The 24,106-nt window shown below is 37.1% G+C and overlaps 1 protein-coding gene across 2 annotated transcripts in view; it reads right to left on the minus strand.

The window, feature by feature from the left end:
• Positions 1-299: 299 nt before the first annotated feature.
• Positions 300-24,106, minus strand: part of LOC131439393 (uncharacterized) — a 104,959-nt gene continuing 81,152 nt past the window's right edge. Inside the window, exons 8-9 of one of the 2 annotated variants that reach the window (XR_009231113.1) lie at positions 18,670-19,882; positions 300-1,518 (exon numbers count right to left, since the gene is read on the minus strand). Coding sequence is in view for 1 of the 2 variants with exons in the window: in XM_058610338.1 (XP_058466321.1) it covers positions 18,787-19,882 (1,096 nt within the window). In the remaining variant the exon portion in view is untranslated. Of the gene's footprint in view, positions 1,519-6,551; positions 19,883-24,106 lie in introns of those variants that run through there. The other variant, XM_058610338.1, reaches the window with a different exon arrangement.

Genomic DNA, 24,106 nt, shown 5'->3' on the forward strand with positions numbered 1-24,106 from the left:
TTTGAGCACTCGGAAAACAAAAACCGAATACAAATAGTACACCGGACGGCGCAGCTCGGAAGGTTTGAAGATACAAAAAACCTTCATCACAATTAGAGTGAAACATTCGAAATTCACATCACTGTTCCGCGTAAAAACATTATTACGCACAATCGCTTCAAGTGCGCACAAATTCTGAATAAATACACTTTCCACTAACAGTTTACGTCATTTTTACATATCGGTTTAGAAAATTATATAGGGATATATCGTAACACATGCGAAAAACATCTAAACAATTTGCGAGCAGTTTCAACAAGACTGTCCCTTTTAGCTTTTTAATGGATTGTTTTGCTTTGACACTGCTGTCCTTCAGTAATGACGGTGATAGATAAATAGAATCAAAGTTTCTGATTTTAATAACGAAATTAGTTGTCAATGAGAATTTCGTGTTGGATTGAAATATTGCTGGTTTGTGTCCAGAATATTCGCCAACTAAACACTTTCTCTAAAACTAAGAGTTTTTTTCAGCACAGTAAATTCTAAATTTTAACTAATTTTATAGTTATTTTGGAAATTTTGTTGTTAGAATCAACTAATTCAAAAACAGTAATACGAATTAGGCGCAGAGCTAATTTCGGTCGTTCCGTGTTGGTTTCTAACTGCTACACCGTGTCACGTTTTCTTTGGAACTGTCTAATATAGGAATAGTTCACTCCTTGCACTACCACTACCCGTCCTGTTCTAGAACATAACAACAAAAACCAGCACACCAACGGGTGGGACGGACATAAGGTAATGAAACACCGATAAAAAGTTTTCCCTTTTTCACAATGAAGTTTCCGCAGTCGTTAAAGTCGCAACTTTGGCTACTACTCTTCGAACCCACGAACGATGGGGAACAAGTTTTCCGTTTGACATTAGGTCACAATTCACCGGCTCGATTTTGCATTTATACCGTTGCCTTTTTCCTTCACGAGTTTTTCCACCACTACTATCACGGTTTAACATCCTACTAGGTTTTTTTTATTGGGTAGATACAACAGGCTATCAACAACGTTTTGAGGCATCTTTGAGTATTGTGGTGATCTTTGGCAATTGATGATGGATGAGTCGAGTCCTCTTGGAGAACCCGGAGACGTAACTACACAGCGTGACATTGCAATGGGGATATGAATAATTACTATTCAAAGGTTTCGCTACAGTTCGGAACCTTTGTTTTTTTTTACTTTAATATTCCAGCCTTTCACTTGAGCCACATTATATTAGGTTACAATTGTTTCCACTAACTTTAGGTTACAATATTTTACTTCTAACTTTTAGAATCTACGGCGTTAATCCTTTATTGTAGGGGCGATGTTGGCTTTTGCATGCATGCACACTTCCACTCCATCAAAAACAACAACTGTCTCTACTTTTTCCGGTAGGCGTAGGCCGTCAAAAGTTGTGATTTAGTTTGTAATTGTGCGACCTTAGTTTGCAGAATGAATTACCAGTTGAACTCCATCAGTTATTTTAGATGATTGTTTGTGATTGAAACTAATTTAAAGAAAATATGAAACCGTAATCACTACTTCAGGTGCTTCAAAAAATGTTAGATAGAATAAACTAACAAGACCAACAAATTGAAATTATTTTGAGAATAATTTGAAGGATTTTATTTCCAGACTCCACTTTAAGGAGTTTTGCATTTTTGTAAACTATTCCCCCTTTATTTTCGGAAAAGATGTTTAATTTTGATGAAACTCAATAGCATTCAGTGCATCCGCGTGACCTTTCGTTTGAATCTAAGTTTGTGAAAATTTGTTCAGCCATTTCTGTAAAATAGATGTGAGTATCATTCCGGAATCTTTGTGTTCTCAGAATCGGAAACCGAAGACCGGTGTACCCCGAAGTCATTTGGTCTGTTAATCAGCTATTGAGTCTAGCAAATTAAAATAATCAGACCTGCTCACACATTATTGAAACTGAAATTTTCAATACATATCCCCATTTTTAAGGTACTGGAAGTCGCATCTGAATGAAATTCAAGACCATCAGTAGCAATCTTATCTCAGTTCAAGCTTCTCTGCAAATATTGAGGGTCATTATTTTCCTTTCTTTTCACATATGTTGCAGACATGGTAGATTCGGATTACCGGACCTTGGATCAACAGTCGCTCATACAGAAAGGCTTTGCGACTGCAAAAGACATACATTTCCGTTACGGTGATTTCAAGCTTAATGTATCTGCAATAATGCGCCTTTCTTTTAAATCAGTCTATGGTCGAATTGGTCACTCTATCAGTGCAAAATTGGGAGCGCGAGCAAATTTTTATTTAATTCCGAATAAGTAAAGTCTGATTACTTGCTACTCTGTTTCATCTTCATCCGACTACCGGTTCTGAAATAACGGGTGTTTGAATGATGATTGGATGTACAATTCGCCATTAGTCTCAAAACACGAGAGAAAAAGTCAAAATAAATGAGCCCCGAACAGTCAAACAGATGTATACTGCCCATACTGGCATATCAGTCCCATATCAATTTTCGCCAATATTGAGTTAGCTTGAGGAATGCAGTCTATCCTCAATATACTCTCAAAAAATGCAATAAAACTTGAGGGTTTGTTCAATGAAATGTGAAAAAAATATCAACTCATCTCTGTCCCATATGCAAAGTATGCGTAAATAATTTGCGTTTTGCCTTTCTCATATAGAAAGGTTATGCAATCACTTGTTTTTCAATGCCATTCGATTTAAGTATGAATAACAAAAAAAAACTAACTACGTTCATACGCAAAAGAACCTATTACCATTTGAGTATGTTCTGAGACTACGGAAATCCGTAAGAGATATTCCAAGATCCAAGAACTACTTGGAATATTGTCCCTGGAGACTATATTATGACACAGCAAGAACACCAACGCACAGTGGTTCACGCACAGTGGTCGGCTGCTCGGCCATCCATGGAAGTTGACCATCAATGTCAATTTCCCTCTCTGAGCAGCCTAGATAGCCGTGTAGTGTCGGTAGCGGTTTCCCAACTGGCTAAGAATAACGCTACGGTCCACCTGTACCGGTGGTATAAGTCCACCAAACAGGTAAGCCGTGTGGCATCCGGCGGAATTATTTTTTACCAAGAATTGATCCACTGGTCTCCTGTTCCATGTCGTAAAAGGCCACAAAAATAGGAACTCCTAAGTCAAGGTGTATTTCCGTGCCGATGGCTGAATGGCTGCAGGAGGTTAAACAATGCAGTCGTGAACGGAATATCTTGGGATTTTCCCTTACTGTGTTAAGCGAAGCTCTGGCACAGTGGACGACTTCTTTCTTCGCAACTCGTGGGATTTAAATGATTAAAACATTTAAAAAAATCCTTACATGGTTCGCTATAGGCGATTATAAGCCAATATATTTGGTTTCTTGTAGTTGTTGTACGGTAAGTGCTGGAGGTGGAGTGTTCCTTACTTTAATTGATAATGGTTAGAGTAGCACAAATCAATCTCCAGCATAAACGTACAGCAACTATGAATCTATCCAGACTTCTGCAAGAAGGTAAAGCTTCTTTAGCTTTGGTTCAAGAACCATATTTCCAAAAGGGAAACTTCTACGTTGGAAAATTGTTAAACCCAGTCTTTGTTGCCTTTAACAAGACCGGAATGACTAATCCACGTGAAATGCCTCGAGCATGCATACTTGCAAATAGTGCTCTCGATGTCTCTCTCATATCGGAGCTCACAACTCGGGATATTTGTGCTGTCACAGTTGGTATGACTACTGATGGCATAGACAGGAAATATGTCTATTGTTCGGCATATTTGCCGCATAACCAACCTTCGCCAAGCGATGACTTCAAAAAGGTTGTATCATACTGCTGCAAAAGTGATTTACCGCTTGTAATCGGCAGTGACATAAATGCTCACCATATCATTTGGGGCAGCACAGATATTAATTCGAGAGGCTCTGATATGATGGAATTTGTGAGCAGTACAAACCTGCACATAGTCAATGCAGGAAACCGTCCAACTTTTGCGAGATCTGGCAGAGAGGAGGTTTTGGACGTAACTCTCTGCTCTGATAGAATTGCGCATGAGTTGGTGAATTGGCTCGTCTCCGATGAGCTCGAACCTTCGTTGTCTGATCATAAGTACATATTCTTTGATCATTCAAACGTTAAATTTGATATTATCACATATCGTAATCCCAAATCTACAAACTGGGACCTCTATGAAGAGGGCTTGGCGACTAGATTTTACGGGTACCAACCAACAATTGAAACCCCAATTGATTTGGAAAATGTTGTCGACGAGACAAACTCACTCATAGTTGCAGCATATGAAGAGGCTTGTCCACTTCGGATTGTGCGAGCTACTAGAGGAACTCCTTGGTGGAATGCTGAACTTGCTAGACTAAGGAAACTATGCAGAAGAGCTTGGAACCACCGTCGCAGAAATGGGTCGGAGGCATTCGTGTTGGCTCGAAGGGCTTACAAAAATGCTCTTCGATCGTCTGAGCGAAGTGGTTGGAAAAGCCTCGGCACAAATGTCTCTAGTCTCAACGAGGCTAGCAGATTAAATAAGTTACTTTCGAAGTCTAAGGACTTTAATGTCAGTTTCTTAAGAACTTCAGATGGTGAACACTTGTCTGATGAAGGTGATGTACTTCACTATCTTTTTAACACTCACTTTCCAGGATGTATGGATTAGAGATGGTCGGGTATAGAAATTCTTATACCCGAACCCGACCCGTACCCGAGTGATCAGCAAAAAAAATTACCCGTACCCGACCCGTACCCGATTAAAAATTTAAAAAATTACCCGTACCCGACCCGTACCCGATCAATAATAAAAAAAAATTACCCGTACCCGACCCGTACCCGATAAAAAATAAAAAAAATTACCCGTACCCGACCCGTACCCGATTAAAAATTACCTGTACCCGTACCCGACCCGAATGAGTAGTAAAAAGTTTACCAAAATTCAGGATGGAAAAAATAGTGTTTTAGATAGCGAGCTAGATAGAGCGTATCAGGCTCTAGTTTGTCAGTAAAATACATTAAAATGCTTGTTTTTATTTAAACATATAAATACACTGTGAAGCATGAATAGATTTCCAATGTCTTTGGTACTTTATACTCATTTACAAATGTCAACAAATAGGAGTAATATCTACTCAAATTTTTCGAGAAGCACATTTATCCAAAATGTCGTAATACCAATTTCAATTTTGGGTAGGTATGGTTTTTACGAAACAGTGCGACTTTTGATCCAATTCTTTAGAACCACAAGTAAGCGTGCTTATTATCTTGACACACAAATAAAAATTCACATTAGAATCACTTGAAAAATCACGAACATCCCCTAAAATTAATAGAGTATCATCGGTTCGTTTACGTGAATTGACCAAACATCAAATAATTCACGTGTATTCCCAGTGTGAAAAATTCAATTTTGAAAATAGAGAACTGTGAGTCCTTCAAGTGTAAGTAGTTTGAACATTTGTGAGAAATTTTTTTTGGTTACATTTTTTTTACTACAATGCAAAATGAATTATGATTTTGATTTAAATTAATCTGTCAAAAAAAAGATTTTCACCCGTACTTTTGCGACTGTCACGCATCGAGATTTTCAGTGAAAAGAAACGTAAATTAACTCGACGTCAACATTTCAAAAGGGCCTAAAAACAATTGACAGATTTTCTTTGTTTACTTTCTCTTTCGACTATATCTGCGTTATTATACAAAAGTTCGTTACATATTTGGTAATGTTGGAAACATGGAGATATTATCTTTCATTCTACACGAACACTTTGTAGGTACACGTGAAAATTAAGGAGATATTCACAAAAGAGAAAGTAAACAAAGAGAAACTCTCATTGGTTTATGTGCCCTTATGAAATGTTGACATCGAACTGGCAATATAGCTCAACTTGCTGTGCCATCAATCGGTGTCATTTCAAGTGAGGTGACACCATCCAGAAGTGAAGAATAAGAAGAACTTCTATGCAGATTTTCTGAAATAAATGTTCATGTTTTTATGGTTAGAATCCTAATGATTTATATGTAAATTTTGAAAATCTGCAACCAATATTTAAAATAACAATTTTCTGGCATCTGAATGTGATATGAGTACTACACTACATTTTATATATTAATCAAATAATTTTTACTGGATTGTGCATTAAACAAATTTAAAATGGCAGTCCATTAAAACCTACGTGGAAAGTAGGATCTGACCGCAACATCTTAGAGCTAAGGCAGTGTATCTTATTAAATATGTTATAAAAAAGTAGGGTGAAAAATATTCACATAACGTTTCACGTAACTATGATTGATCGTTTTTTTTTAAATGAAGAAAAGAAATGTTTTTTTCTGGAAAAAGATGCCAGTTTTCAGGTCTGGTTCTAGGCGCGAATGTCAAAACCCCTTGAATCAAATTGTTTATTTTTGGGAACAACTGTTTTGCAATAAAAAATTCTCGTCAACGTGTAAACATATTTATGTGAAGTACAAATAGTCGGGTAATCGATCAGAAAAAAAAATTTACCCGTACCCGACCCGTACCCGAGTGAGTAGTAAATTTTTTTACCCGACCCGACCCGTACCCGAGTAAGCAGTAAATTTTTTTTACCCGTACCCGACCCGTACCCGATTGAAAATAAAAATTTTTACCCGTACCCGACCAAAAACCCGTCGGGTACGGGTACGGGTCGGGTTTCGGGTAAAATACCCGATACCCGACCATCTCTAGTATGGATCCATCACCGACAGCTCTTCCCGAGACTTTTTCAGGTAGTTACGATTCTTGGGCCCTTGCTCGAAGCGTTGTGACGATTGAATCGGTCAAATGGGCAGTTGAGAGTTTTGCTCCGCACAAGTCTCCTGGAAAGGATGGAGTTTTCCCAGTGTTACTACAGAAAGGGTATGAACATTTCAAACATGTTTTGAAGAAAATACTTACTTTTAGTCTTGCGACATGATATATTCCAAGAGCCTGGCAGGAAATAATTGTCAAATTTATTCCCAAAGGCGGTCGCGACACTTATGAGGAAGCGAAGAGTTTCAGGCCTATCAGTCTTAGCTCATTTCTTCTTAAAACAGTGGAACGCATAGTCGATCACTATATCAGAAATGTTAGTTTGGGCCTGCATCCGCTACATGGAATGCAACATGCTTACCAGCGTGGAAAGTCCACTACAACCCTGTTACATGATGTTGTGTACAACATTGAAAAAGCTTTCTCACAAAAGCAATCTTGCCTGGGAGTTTTCCTAGATATTGAAGGTGCCTTTGATAACGTGTCTTTCAATTCAATTCTGGAAGCAGCCCGTGGTCATGGCATACCTTCAAGTATCACAAATTGGATACACGCAATGCTTAGCAATCGACTTCTTTGTTCATCGCTTCGGCAAGCAGAGATTAGAAAGCTAAGTGTCTGTGGGTGTCCTCAAGGTGGTGTACTATCCCCACTTTTATGGAACCTTGTCGCTGATGGTTTGTTAAGGAAACTTAATAACCTTGGATTTCCGACTTATGGTTTTGCCGACGATTATCATATATTGATGACCGGTATAAGCATTAACACTCTCTTTGATTTAATGCAGCAAGCCCTGCGATCTGTTGAACAATGGTGTTGTCAGGTTGGATTATCTGTAAATCCGGGCAAAACATCAATGGTGCTTTTCACTCATCGTAGGATAATCACAGGAGCTCGTCCGTTGCAGTTCTTTGGTTCAGAGGTCACTGTGGTCGAACAAGTTAAATACGTCGGGGTTATTCTTGACTCAAAACTGAATTGGTCTGCTCACATTGACTTCAGAATTAAAAGAGCTTGCATGGCTTTCGGCCAATGTAGACGAGCTTTTGGAAAATCATGGGGACTCAAACCCAGATATATTCATTGGATCTACACAACTATTGTTAGACCAATTTTAGCATATGGATGTCTTGTATGGTGGCAGAAAGGAGAAGTCGCGACAGTTCAGTCAAAGCTAAATCATCTCCAAAGGATGGTCCTAATGGCGATGACAAGAGCATTCACGACAACTCCTACTGCTGCTCTAGAGGCGCTACTGTGCATTGAACCACTACATGTGTTCCTAAAACAAGAAGCATTATCTTGTGCATATCGTCTTAAGGTTACAGGGCTTTGGAACAGTAACCCATTAGATTATGCTACCAGCCACACTCGCTTGTGGTCTCAAATGGTTACGTGGGATGAGTATTTACTCGCTCCTAGTGACCTAACTCTCACATGCAGTTTTCCTTTCAAAACATTCAATGTGAGCTATCCTTTCCGTGAGGAATGGTTGTCTGGTTGTCTGGAACGACAACTTGATGAACACATAGTTTGTTATGCGGACGGTTCTCTGTTGAATGGTCGTGCTGGTGCTGGTGTCTACTGTCGTGAAATGAGGCTAGAGCAGTCTCATTCACTTGGTAGATACTGTACTGTGTTCCAAGCAGAAATCTACGCGATTCTGTGTGGAGTACAATCGGCACTTCAGCAGAGGATCTGTGGTAAACGAATTTATTTTTGTTCCGACAGTCAGGCAGCCTTAAAAGCACTCAGTTCGAATGACTCACGGTCGAATCTAGTGATCGCATGTCGAACTCAAATTGAAGACCTCAGCATTTCAAATGCTGTTTACTTCTTATGGGTACCCGGCCATTCTGGTATTACTGGAAATGAATGGGCTGATGAGTTGGCTAGAGCTGGTGCAACGAATGATTTCGTTGGTCCTGAACCAGCTTTACCACTTTCAACTAGTTGGATAAAGCACAAGATTCGTTCTTGGGCTGTATCCAAACATGCCAGCTACTGGCGCAGCTTGCAAACTTGCGCTCAGACAAAAGCATTTCTACCAGATTTAAATCTGAAAATGTCAAAGTGTCTACTGCATTTCTCCAAGCATCATTGCAGTATTCTGGTCAGAGCTCTGACTGGACATTGCAAACTCAATTATCACATGGCTACTATTCAACGTGCTGAGTATTATTCGTGTGATTTGTGTGAATGCGATTATGGTACTTCATATCATCTGATATGTAACTGTCCCGCATTGACGCAGCTACGTATCCGGGTTTTTGGTTCTCCATACATGGTTGAGTCTGTGTATGCGGAGCTAAAATTGAAGGATATTCTCTCGTTTCTTACCCAATGTGGTAAGGAGCTATAGTCAGAAGGGTTAATCGTTCTTCCTGGAGTGAATGAATCCCTTCTGTATTTACCTTAAATAGGGTTTAGCAGATTATTTGGCATCTTTTAGGGGGTGCCGAATTTACTTCTGCTCGTACATACTGCGAATCGTTCTGCATTCTTCCGGGAGTGCAGAATGGTGTCGCTTTTGTAAGATCTTCAAATCCTCTCGGGGGTTGGAGGTTTTATTAACAGCGGACTGTTCGGGACCTCGTAGAGGTTCAGAATTTACTTCTGCTTCCACTAAATGTGATCCTCAGCAGATTGTTCGGCATCCCTTAGGGGTGCAGAATTTACTTCTGCTTTTATGTGTTTTTGTGTCGTCAATTTTTCCCATCCTCCTAGTCCAACCCTTACCATTTCCTTTCAATCCTTCCCTCTTATATATCGGGAAAATGATGCTAAAAACAAATTGATGGCAAGGCACAAATCTCCAAATATCAAGGGGAACGTGCCATTTTAGCCAATTTGTTCTGATTCCTGATTCCTGATCCTCAATATACTCTCAAAAAATGCAATAAAACTTGAGGGTTTGTTCAATGAAATGTGAAAACAATATCAACTCATCTCTGTCCCATATGCAAAGTATGCGTAAATAATTTGCGTTTTGCCTTTCTCATATAGAAAGGTTATGCAATCACTTGTTTTTCAATGCCATTCGATTTAAGTATGAATAACAAAAAAAACTAACTACGTTCATACGCACAAGAACCTATTACCATTTGAGTATGTTCTGAGACTACGGAAATCCGTAAGAGATATTCCAAGATCCAAGAACTACTTGGAATATTGTCCCTGGAGACTATATTATGACACAGCAAGAACACCAACGCACAGTGGTTCACGCTCTTAATTGATAACTCATTAAAAACGTGCTTTTGTAGGTACAGTATCTTCAGTAAAGTTTCTCAGAATGATAGACGCCATCTTTTGGAATATTTTATTTATGCGATGAATCCCCCTAAAAGTGAGTTAACAATTTTTTTTAGCTCAGGGCCAACAGTTACTTCGACAAAGTTATGCAGAAAGTTATTTTAAACAAGTTTGCTGAAGGTACTATTCCCGTAACTTGAGTGTAATTCATGATATTATGTATTTTCTGAAAAGGGTGTCCAAAAACCAGTTTTTGTAAGAAAACATACATGTTTTCAATTTATATGAGTTTTTCATATTATATAAAGTTTAATGAAATAAAGGAATTTTTCAGGTTTTTTTATTTTTTTAAATCTATCTTGTCTATTATCAAAAGGCGCAGGAAGGTGCAGTTGAGACTACTTACATATTAAACTACTTCAAAAGAGCTTTCATACCGTGGTTGAATTACTCGTCTGCGATCGTCTAGATATGTTCTTTTCAAATATCCTTGACATTTGCAATGATAAAGTTCATTGTATATCAGATCAGATATCAGTATATATTCGTTACCATGGAAACTCTCACAATCAAAGATTTTTATGGACATCGAAGTCTACAAATTAAAAAGTTTAGTAATAATTACAGACGTTTTTTGAAAGTAACTGTCCGACGTTTTTTGAAAGTGAGATAAGAAGCCACGACTTATAAAAAAGGCAATTAACATGTCGAATTACGTTATGTCATTTTTTTGTTAGTTTTTTTCTATAGAAAAGTTCTGCGGATAAATATCCTCTATTCATCAATTAAAGTGGAGATCGATAAACGCTTGCTATATTGTACTGTTCATAATGATTGAGAAGTTTCTTTCCTACAGATGTCGGGAGTATTTAACACGCGAGCAATCCAGATCACTTACGAATCGGGATCCCATGAATTGATAATTAGTTTCATTGGATCCTTTGGTTACAAATATTCGTGAATGGCCAAAACAGTCCAAGAAGAATCTGTCGGATGACGCTAAGAGTCTTTTAGCTGGTTATGAACATTATCAGCTATCATAAAATTAATACATATAATTGAAAAATGAGTTTTGATAATACTTATTTCTACCAGAAGATGACATAACTTAATTCGATTTGATGATGGCTTTTTTAAAAGTGAAGTTACTAAACAGTTACTAAACTATTCAATTTATAGACTTCAATGTGCACAAAAAAAATCATATTTTGTGGCAAGTACCATAGTAATGAATATATACTGAAATCTGATCTGAAATACAATGAACCTTATCATTGCAAATGTCAAGGACAAGAATATTTAAAAAGAACATATCTCGCCTGCAGACGATCGCAGACTAGTAACTCAACCACGGTATGAAAGCTCTTTTGAAGTAGTTTAATATGTACGTAGTCTCATCTGCACCTTCCTGCGCCTTTTGATAATAGACAAGTTAGAATTTTATTTAAAAAAATAAAAAAATTGCTCTATTTCATTAAACTGAAATGATAGCAGCGTAGTATGTTTGAGAAAGTTGTGCAGTTTTTGAAGATGAAAAGCTTTGTATAACATGAAACACTCATATAAATTGAAAATATATATGTTTTCGTACAAAAACTGGTTTTTAAACACCCTCTTCAGAAAATACATAATATCATGAATTACACTCAAGTTACAGGAATAGTACCTTCAGCAAACTTATTTGAAATAACTTTCTGCACAAGTAACTTAGTACCTATGCTGGCCCTGAGCTAAAATAAAATATTTATCTCACTTTTAGGGGGATTAATCACATAAAAAAATTACCTAAAGATGGCGTCTATCATTCTGAGCAACTTTTCTGATGATACTGTACCTTGAAAACCACGTTTTTAATGAGTTATCAATTAAGAGCGTGAAATTGGGCTTTTGAACCACTGTGCAACTGGCTACTATCTATTTTTTGTTTGCTGTTCTATTTTTATCTGATCCAGGAACGTTCACAAGGATCAGACTTTCGCCGAAAGAGTCATTACACCGAATGTCATTTAGCTGAAGGGTCATTTTGCCGAATTCTTCATTAGTCTTAATATCGTGATTGGAATTAAAAGAAAGACAAATGATAAATATACTCCCGTTTTGGTGACTTACAATCGAACTTCTGAAATTTTCCAGAAAGACTTGAAAAATGTTTGTAGGTTTATTCAAGATCATCACAACGGAATTCCCACCGCCCGCTTCGCCGCAGCGTTTTGTTCGTATGTTATCCGACCTCGCTACCGCTCGTTCGGACCGAACTGAAGCAAAGAAACCTAGCTTTGAGTAGACCGAGCAAACGAGGCGGTTACAGGTTTGTATGCAAGATACCACCGTTGGGTCGGCGGCCAACTCAGCTGGTGTCGCCTCGGCAGCTTTGTGCCACCAGTTTGGCTTCGGTTAGGCGGCTGTGCCAGATCAATTATCCAGGAGATATTAAAATAAATATATAGCTTTGATAAAGAAGCGAAATGACCCGCTTCCCGTTCACAGTCATCCATGAATTTCAGTGAGAACAGATCGTAAGATTTACACGAACAATCCGTTGTTTATGTAGCATTATTCAATGCTGCTCGTAGTCATGGAGCTACATATTGCTTACTTGTCTATGCTGATCTGTTTTAGCAATTCAGTCGTCAAAGGACTTCAGAAAATCGCGAGTATTGAGCGTGAAGATAAAGTTCATTAACGCAGTTAATTGTGCTGGTAGATCTTAAAACTTGAACTACAGGTATTTTTCGGAGACCCGATGCATCTACAATAAATGTCTTAATTGTAAGTGGAAACACGAGTATAGACGCGATCAATAAGTTCGTTATGCTAATAGATCTTAAGACCTGAACTCCAGGTAGTTTTGGATCACCTAAAATATTCACTATAACCAAGTGATTTACATGAAGTATCACGAATATGAACCATATACAAGGATCTTGAATGTTCATTTGGTTACGCTGGTAGATCTTAAGGCCTACGATCTTAACTAGACTTTACGAATTTATAAAATTCAATTCACTGAAACATGTTGGATTGTTTTGTATACGTACAGACAAAAATTTTCCTTCATCATGCAAAATCTTTGTTTACGCGATCATCACGTAAATTAAATAGAAAATCGCCTTATTTAAAAAAAGACGCGTAAATTAAATTCACGTAAATTAAGTATTCGATTTACGTCACTCTTTTTGCGAACCAAATTCCAAATAACTTATTTCTCGAATCTACTTCGAAAAAAGAGGTTTTTGCATTGTATGAAAATTTGTGCTACGACATTATTCAAATGCTGTATTTTGAGAAATGGTATGACGAAAAGTTACCGAAAAACAAGGTATTTTCGGTATGGGTTTTATGAGTATATGCCAAAAAACATTATTTGGGGTTGTTCCAAAATCCAAAACGCCGATTTCCGGTTTATAGATATATTCACAATCCTTACAATGTGAGTATTTCCGGAACGGAAAATATGAATAGATGCAGGAAGACGATGATTTAGGTCGTTACAAGATCCTAAATGACGGTCTCCGGGTTAATGGTCTTAGAACTCTTTCTCATATGTGTATTTTCGGAACGTAGTTGTAGAGTAGATGCCGGGAATTTTAATGAATCGGAAGTCATTACCAAACATCAAATGTCTAATCATCAAAATCATTCTAAAAATACCCATTTTGTAATGGTTTTCAAGGTCCAATAAACCGGAAATAAAATAAATGTATACTTGTTTTACGAAGTAATTTCCAAATAATATGCCTCTTTTACGAACTAACTCTAACCCTCGTATAGTTCGTAAATGGAGATTTGAGAGAAACCAACTTCGTAAACAGAGCTTTTTCGAGTTCGTATGAAAATCCGGTATGGTAAGTTACCGTTGATCAGTATTCTTTAAAATCCATTATTGTATGGGTGTTTTCGGAATAGATTTCATGAGTAGCTGCTTGAATACAATATTTGAGGTCGTTTCCTAATCAAAATAATGACTCATTGATAATCCTAGAAATCACAGAATTACAGAATTGGAATGATATTTGAGGTCGTTTCAATATCCAAGATTTTGATGAATATGATATCAAACATCGTTTTCTCTCATCTCCTAATCAAATTCGTTCAAAAAATATCCATACTGTGAAAGTATTCCAAGATCAAATCCGTTAATCAAATTTAATATCAATAAATGAATATTAAAAAACCGGAAGTCTGCTGGATTTCGAAACGATTTCAAATATCTTTTTTTTTTTTTTCAATAAAAGAGATTTTACCAGAAAAACGTTCTGACCCTATGTGTGGGGATGGGAATCGAACCCTGGGCTGCATGTAAGGCATTGACTATCCCATCACGCTATACCCGTCCCGATGTCAAATATGGTTTTCCTGCATTAACTCAATCAATACGTTTAGTTTATGTCCGCTTTCCGAGAGCTTTCAATCAAATCCATTTCGACGATACTTATATTTCAGACTTATAAAGAAATATTTAAGAACCGGAAGTCGTCATCTTGGATTTTAGAACGACTTGGAATATCGTTTTCTGCCATCCACACATCAAATTCGATTAAAAAATACCAACGTTGTAAAACTTATCAAGAAATATATAAAATCACCATCATTCTTTAATAAAATCCATTCCAAAAATACCCATTTTCAAAGATTTTCCAATGAATAATTATAAACCGGAAGTCGCCATCGTGGATTTTCTAACGACCTTAAATATAGTTTGCTGGTTCCTACTGCTCACATCCGTTTCAAAAATATACATATGATTTGGTGCCGTTCTTATTAACATTTCATGAGAAATCGGTACAGGTTTCATATTGAAGTTTTTGACAATCTGTTTCCGGAACCGGAGCCCGGAGACCGCCATAGTCGTAGTAAGTTTTTACGGTCATCTGTTTAAGAATTTCGTATTTATTTTTTGCGCCAATTATAAGGCAGTTTTAATTTTCCATCAACCTGTACTTTCGGAGCGGGAAGCTGAATTTGAATAAAATTCAACAGCATTCAATGCGATCTAGAATCTTGATCTTGAATCGATCGGTTCCACCAAAGTGAGTTTGCTCTAACATACTAGGAAAATTTACTTACTAGTTTCGAAGGACTTATTCCATTTTCCATACAAACACATAATATATTCTGTGAAAAATATATTCCATTCGAATATTTAATGGGTGATTTTTTTCTGGTATTCTTTTGGCAGCACTGTTTTTGATAGATCACGCGTGAATTATGTCTTGTTCAGTTTGGTTTATTCCCAAAAACCAAAAAGTTAAAGCCGATCTAAAATAAATGATATTAATAATAATAAGTTTGGTCTACAGTTAAATAATGAATCGACGTTGGAAGAAACGTTACTGTGAATGGCGAGCGCTACCGTATGATGGTTGACGTTTTTTTACCCTAAATGGAAGAATTGGGCATACCTGCCATGTGGTTTCAACAAAACGGCGCCACATCCCACACGGCACGCGAAACAATGACTAAATTGAGAGCCGCATCCGGAGAACAGTTTATATTACGTTTTGGGCCTGTCAATTGACCGCCTATATCGTGTGGTTTAACGCCTTTAGATTATTTCTCGTGGGGCCAAAATAGAACCTTGCGCATGGGCCATCTAAAGCGGAGCCGCGGCCAATATTGGCATGAAATCATCTTCAAACATTAAATTATATTGATTGTTCTATCGATTCCAATACTGATTTCATCAATTTTCTCCATTTTTTTTCATTCAAATCCGATATTTCATAAAAATCACCCTTTATTACAGGTACCAAGATTACGCAAATTAAGCGAAATTTACCAAACCAAGCCAAATCCTATTGCTTTGTACTTGAAATTCAAATTAAACAACGAGTAATATTTTAGATACAGTAGTATATAACATGCTACAATGATGATATTACTACGTTACCAGCTGTTGAAATCCCATATACATCGAGAAGAGAGAAAATTTCAAATAAACCTTCTATTCGTTGAAATGCTTTCATTCGTTTTGCTACACTTCCCGTAAAGTGGTTATGATTTTTCTGATCCACAGCATAGTGCTCTACCAAATTCAAACACCAGTAATAGACATTCGTGCCTACACCGCAGTTCTGGTTGCTTCAACACGATTGAAAAGACTTACTCAGTTATCGGTTTTCGTTTTCTTTACCCAGCTTGTACGAAAGGTATGAGATCAAACAAAGCACATTATGTGCATTGTTCGTAAAAGCGGTGTTGTGTTTTCATCTTCCGTATCACCACATTTCGGTGCGTACCGAATTTGCATCGTCCATTTATACGACGGGTCAAAAGTTTTGATACTTAACAGCCTGTAAGTCGGGAACCGGAAGTCGAATTCAGGTAATTGAACCATCGCTGAAAAAAGCGAAGCGAGTTACTTTTTTGGATTATTTCATTACTTCTTTCGGTGGTTCCGGAACCGGAAACAGTGAGAAAGGAGTGCCGCAGTAAGTTTTTATATCAGCGAACTAACAATATCTACAAACTGCAAAATTTTACCTGTCAGTTTTATGGGATTTGCATCTATTTTAAACATCACTGAATAAAATACTCGTTGAATGTTGAAAATATTCCACTTTGCCGTATTTCCGGATGGTTTTAAAGAAATTTACCTTTCATTTGAATTTCGATTTGTGAAAGTCTGTTAAGCAATCTCTGAGAAAGTTTAGTGCACATTTTAACTTTAATTTGCACATATTGCCCTGTAACTCCGAAACGGGAGGTCGGATCCAGATGAAATCCAATTGCAGAGTATGGAATTGTAATACTTTTCACTCAGCCACGGTATATTAGCACCAACCATTTGAAAGTACACCGATTACGTTGAGCCCTTCGCGTTTCGGGCCCCAAATACTGCGATGTTTTGATACTCATCGCGACTCTCAAATTGTGAAAATTACCCCCACTTGATGTCCCAAAACACTATCTGCTGTATTTTAGGTAAACTGACAAGTTATTGTGAGAGAATCGATCCAAAAATCTCTAATTTTCGTGCAAAAAACGAGATAAACCATAAAACGATTGTATTACTGATTGTTTATATACGTTGCAATCAGCTGATTTTGAAGTTTCGAATTAGATCTCAACAAGATGGTGTCGTGACAGAGGGCCGCTTTCTTTTGAATCTAGGTTTGTCAAAATAAGTAAGAAAAGTAAGTGCATATTTTTACATTTTTTGGCGCATAACATGCTGTTTCTCCGGAACCGCGTGTCAGATCGGAATGAAATTTAATAGGAAGATATAGCATAGTAAAACCACAAACGAATTTCCAGACATGACAGTCACGATCTTTTTTTGGCGCACATCTTCAGTCCTCCGTAAAACTGGCAACAATGGTGATAAATTGGTTGCACTGCTGAGTTCCCATCCTACATTCCTAATGCAAATGTCCAACCGTGAGAACCCTTTCGATTCGGTAGCTCATTTGTATATATTGAGATTTTATGGCACACTTTGGTTGAAATGATAACAATGCAATTAATCTCGCGCTCCACCAAGCGGTGAGTGCGGTCATTTCAGAAGGTACCGGGAACGAACCACATTTTTCAAAAATATTTATATGCACGTACATGTCTTTATTATTTATCTTTGGTAAAACCCTCCGTTTGATTTGGAACTATTAAAACTTCCAATTGATTTCATTTGCGACGTAAGTTACGTTTGCTTAGTTCGCCGTAGTGAATCAATTGGTATGTGACATTTGGACAAGCGGACCTCAGTTGAAAACTTGATTTTCACAGTGATTGCATAGCCTTTCGTTATGAAAGAGGCAAAAATATCTCGAAATAATCAAATAGAAAAATATTCAAGTGATTATTCGTATGGACTTCGTAAGTCTGGCATCCTGCTAGTCTCATGGTGGGAGACCTTACGCTAGGTTCATCATAGAATTGAACAAAATAATTAACGTTAAATGAGAATCTGTGACAAACTAGAAACTATACAAAAAAAAGTACCACTTGTTAATCCTCTGAGAGCCAAACGTCAACTGATATCAATAATTAATATAATTATGTTACAGCCTTTGATCTCTTACATGGATTAGATAATTAAATTTGGTTAATTAACTGATAAACTGGCATTGCCAAAAGTAATATAGAAAATCAAAATTGCAACCGCATTCGACAATTGGGAGACAAAAAGACTAGTATATTAGGATCACTTTTCAGAAAAACGACATGAAAAAAATAATACATGAAATAAATACGAAAGGAATTAAAAAAACCAACTCGAAACGAACGGAAGCACATTTGTTCATTAGAAAAGAGACAATAATGATTATTACGTCAGCGGATGGGCAAACACACAGCTTACTACGGTGTTACTTTCGTCTCATCGAAACGAGAACGTGATTAAGCCAGCTCTATCCTAACTAAATAGATACAGTCCCGGGGATCGGGCAGTATCGGCAAAATAGCATCGACAGAGGCACGGTGGAAAGCAATTCAATCTTAATCGGATTACAGCATTAGGAAGGCAAAGAAGTGTACAACTGGAAAATTCTTCTCTGACTCTTCTGAATCTGAGCTGACCAAACACGCCGTCAAATAAATCCGCTCGATAAATTTTGCACCTCTTTGCACAAGCTTTGTTTGAAGAGGCATTTTCAATCATTTTTTTCGCACAATTTTTTAGGGTAACAACATGAACAAACCTCTCGCTGGGATTTGTGAGTTTAAACCGGAAAATTCTTTATTGTTGTTGGAATCCACCAGAAATGAAACAGCTCAATGTTGAATCCCTCGTCGGCTAATTTTCCGCACCCCTACACTCACACCTGATCATCGACATGGTTGGAACCATTGTCATCACCCTCGTCACTCCGGTCGGGTATGCCTTCTTTTCCACTATCACCTCCTTCGCTACCAACTTCAATAGCAATTATCTCTTCCATCCGCCCACCACTTGCGCCATCACTTTCCACTGAAATTACTGCGGCTTCTTCGCTCTCGACGCTGCCGGAAGCTGCATTATAGATAACCGTGTCATACCGATGAATGGAGCTATTGTGGTCTGCCTGCCATTTACCTTCCTGGTCCTCATCTTCATCGACATCGGTTGACCCCTCGCCACTCTTTCCGCTGCCATTTGCCGTTACATCATCGGAGACAATTGTTTCGTTGGTAGGCTTCCTGTGAAACAACTTTTCCGGACTTCCAGTGGGAATGTTTGTCATAGCTGGAGAAATATCTGCAACCACGCTAAACTTGTTCGATCCTAGACTTTCACCCACCGGGCAAAAATCTTCGCAGGATTCTTGTTCCAGAGTAACGTTCTGTTGTTGGTCTTCCAGTTGGTGTTTCGGTTCAGTATCCGATCCCAAACTGTTGAATTTGTCAAAGTTTTTGCTACGCCGCTCGTGTATTACCTCAATCGAATCGTAGTACTGATCATCCCGTGCACGATGTAGGTTAGGATACCGATTGATGCCTTCCTGAACATCTTCCTTACCCTCATTACCTGTACTGCTACCACTGATTACAAAAATCTGATCAAATTCGTTGCTTAGTTTTTTGCTTCTTATTTTCGCTTTCGGTTTGCGAAAACTTTTCGTCGAATTGCTCCGATAGAGGAAACGGTTGGTCTTTTCGTTGGGTGACTGACCACCATTGGTTATCCGACCGTTCAGAATTAGTGAATCCGGTCGCACTACAGCATCCGTCGTTAGCTTGGCATCGTCACGCACGGGAGACTTAGTACCAATCCGTAGTTCATCGCACAATTTGCGATTGCCTCCGTCAATGCACTGCCTTATTTCCTCCTGTCCTTCTGGTCCATCTTCCTCGGGCACACATGGTTCTAAGCTCGATTGACACGATAGGTTTCGCTGTCCAGCAGCTGGTTCGGAGCAGATGGACAGCTGACTTCTGAAATGGGATAAATAAAATGAAATATTTAGTTTAATCTTCTCAACACAAATTTACTGATAATCATACAATACAGTATTAATGTTTAGTAATTGTGTTTTATGCTAGATCAGATTTAGTATTAATATTTTCGTTATGGCGTATACAGTCACCACAAACTTGGTTTGAGTTTTTGATATTATCCCACGAAAAACGGAAAGAATGTACGCTGTGTCAAAAATGATATTAAAAAACCGTATCGTATCGGGTACGTAGAAAATTAATTATCTGACTTCGCTTAGCTCTAAGGATATTGAGCCATATCTAACAAAATAAAGGGTGCAGCCGGGTTTGCATATAAAAACAGACCCCAAATCGAAAAAAATGATATACACTGTGTGAAAGGGTTTATATTGTAGATGATTTTCCCAAAGTTTTAACCCTTTAACTGCCATATTGGTGGAGTTAGGGTGGTTCTTCTGATTTTCATTTTATTTAAATTTTCCGAAACCCTTTTTAGGAAACAAATTCTAAAAAATCAGAAATATTTTAGGAATTATAGGAAACCTTTCTGATTTTTCTTCAGAATTTTTCAAAATGTATTTTACGTGAAAAAAAATGATCAAAATTTTCGAATTTTTTCAGCCGCACTTACAATTTTGGTACCAGATTTTACATAAAAAATAAATCGTTTATGAGTACATTACGCTGTATTTTTCCGTTTTTTGAAAAATGTGGACGGTATAATATCAGACTTTAAAAAACTAAATCATTCGGAAAACCATGCGTCTTCATCAAATTGTCATCATCCGATGGAGACGCACGGTCTTTAGTTCTAAAATCATATATCACATGACCTTAGAACTAAATACCTTGCGTTTCCATCTACAACTTGAGCTCAGGGCTTGAGCATTAATGTAATTAATAATGATAAAAGAATTTTATTCCTTTTGTTATTTACACACACCCGCACGCCTGGGTCGATTTACCAAGTAATGATGTAAGGAATGCATTAGTGAACATGTGTGCCAGCGAACTGTTGTAATACGTTCTAACTTCCACATCTTGCGGGATAGGCTGGAGGTTTCGAGGTTAGCTATTAGCAGTCCTATGAAATACTATAACCCAGATAGAAGTCGAAGCGCCTGAAGCAAGTCCCGAAGACATAAAAAGAACATATTATCTCGCATCGTCGATTTTCAACATGTTCTTTTAAACGTAATATTTTCATTTTTTTGCTATTTCCTGAAGAGAACCCCTTTATTAAATAGTTTCGGATAATCGTATCATTTTATTGCTTTAATCGAATTATGTATTAACTAAGAATGAATGAGAAATTGAGCTATGTATAAAAATTGAATTTTAAGCGCTTTCGCTAATATAGTTCATCGAATTTACTTGCACTTAGTGGTCCTTTTCTGGTGTTTCGTGGAGTACTTTTCTCACGTATCAGCTTAAGCCCGTTTATTATATATCTAGAAGTCGTCTCCATACAGCTCAGACTATGACCACTCTTTGCCTCCATTTGATCGATCCACTTTGCTCGCAATGCTTTTTTCTTGAGCCTTCCTAATCACATTCAAGAACCATTTTCAAATGTTTGCCGTCTGTTATCCTGATGACATGCCCAGCCGATCGTAGCTGTCTAATTTCAGCTGTACGTGTGATGAGTGGATCTCCAATCAGCTGTTGGAAACCTTGGTGTATACGCCATTGATTAATTTCTTATGATGACGTATTACTTTTCTTGTATCCTTATCTGCGGTCATAAATGAATGAATACACGAATTCATGAACCTCCACGGTATCGTCGCCACGCACCATTATTCGAGTGGGAAGGAGTTATATTTAAAAACCTTTCCTTCTCATACATTTTGTTTCCTCGGATTTACTGTCAGTCCGATCCCAGTTTGATTAATCCGTCTTTATGAGCTTAAGCCGTTTGACTTTAGCTGTCTTGCTGAGCAATTTCAGGCAACTTGGTCATTCATAACACGTGATGCAGAACGTCGACGAACAGTTTACCTTAAAACTGATAGTTTTTAGGCTTTGCTTGGTTTCAAATTTTCCTTGATTTTCCTATAATTTAATTGTCCTTTAGGATTTTTACTCAATATAGTTATTATTTGATATGAATACAATAAATGTAAAATAAATGTAAAATGACTTATCAGTTAATGGATAAAAACTTTAAACCGTATATTAAAACCTAAATATACGGCAATTCATTAGTTCTGATTCATGTTTCTCTCGCCGATCCTTCCTTATGAAAATTCTTTCTTAAGCCCTGAACTCAAGTTGTAGATGGAAACGCATGGTATTTAGTTCTAAGAGCATGTGATAATGCAGCGTAATGTACTCATAAATGATTTATTTTTTATGTAAAATTTGTACCAAAATTTTGAACATTTTTTTACATGAAATACATTTTGAAAAAGTCTGGGAAAAATCAGAAAGGTTTCCGATAATTACTAAAATATTCCTGATTTTTTTCAATTTTTTTGCTAAAAATGTGTTTAAAAAATTGAAATAAAATGAAAATCAGAAGAACCACCCTAACTACACTAATATGGCAGCTAAAGGGTTAAAATATTGGGAATATCATCTCCAATATAAACCCTTTCAAACAGCGTATATCTTTTTTCTGTTTGGGGCAGTTCTCGTATAAAAACCCGGCTACACCCTTTAACAAATGAATACACAACCTTTTTTTAAAGAAAAGTTCTCATGTTTGACTTAGTGTATCCATGTGCACGTTAATTGTTTCTCAACCATAAAAATCAATGGCATATTATTGATATGCTGACGAAGTTTAACGAATTCTAAGTTTGATAAACAAACAAAAAATACAAGCTAGTTAAACATCATTTATTAGGTATAATTTCACAATTTTACCTCTCAATATACCTACAAGGTATTCATGTTGCAATTTTTGAAATCTATCTCAAGTTTATAAAATTTTCTAGACAGAAACATGAATCTTTTAAAATTGTTGGCTCATATAAATTCAATGGCAAAAATACATCCATGGAACACAAATGAATCGAGTGGCAGAAAAACTCACGATAACATTTATAATTCTCAGTAGTAGCATGAAACACCACGTAAGCAGTCCAATGCACCAAACGGAAATATTCGGTTCGGCGGTTATTCACCTCTTGTGATGGTTTATTTTTGTATTATGTCATGGCTATATTTATTTCATTTTTAGTTTGTTACTGATTTCAAATAATCACATTTTGTAGTGACAGAGTACTCACAGACAAAGAGAATGTACCCAACTCACATAAATTTACATCAGTATCGAATTTACATAGCAAAATAGTACATTCTACAGTAAATAATGTAATACTAGGTGATGTTAGTTATTTTACTGTTGCTTTGGCTGCATTCGACATAGAACGGATTATTGTTTCATTTTTTTTCCACATTTTGTCTTCGTAAGAGACAACACTACTTTCTGAATTCTTAGAAATGATATAAGGTATAAGAAGTAGTATTAGATATAAGGTTTATGAATACAATTCGCTTGTTTGCCTCAAGATATCGAGAAATTTACGCTTTACTAAAGTCCAGTCAACCACTAAAGATAAATAGTAGCTTTTATGTTTTTGGTGTCGCCGGTGGCACCGAAAGCGGGTTTCGAACTAGCAGATTAAATAAAGGGTGTTCGGACTCACATTTCTTCAAAAGGAAAATTCACCCATTCTACCGATAATCTACAAACTTTCAGGAGATCAAATCAATCATATCAATTAGTGGACGGATATCAATTTAACTTATTCCATATTCATTCTATTCAATTTCAATACCATATCACAATGCAAGAACCTTCCTCTTAACACTACTCATAAGGTCTTGTACAAAGTTTGGATCAACAGTGTCATATACAGGAGATCCCACGAAAAATTTCAAATTTAAAAATGCTATAATAAAAAAACTTATTAATTTGGAAGGTTGATTAATAAAATTCATTAAAAATATTTTCGTTCAAAAGACCCCCACGGCTTGGCAGCTAATCCGAACCACAACATTTTTGAGTACATTTTCAATTGTTTCTGGCTTTATCTCATCAATAGAAACTTGAATTTCGTGCTTGAGGTCTGGCGTAATATTTAGCTTTAACCGCATCCCAAAGAAAAAAATCCAGCGGCGTCTAATCGCAGCTTCTCGAAGGTCAATTTATATCACCATTTCTAGTGATTATTCGAATTTCAAATATTATTTGCAGAGCATCGATTGTTT

The sequence above is a fragment of the Malaya genurostris genome, chromosome 3, assembly GCF_030247185.1.
Source record: "Malaya genurostris strain Urasoe2022 chromosome 3, Malgen_1.1, whole genome shotgun sequence".
NCBI classification, from domain to species: domain Eukaryota; kingdom Metazoa; phylum Arthropoda; class Insecta; order Diptera; family Culicidae; genus Malaya; species Malaya genurostris.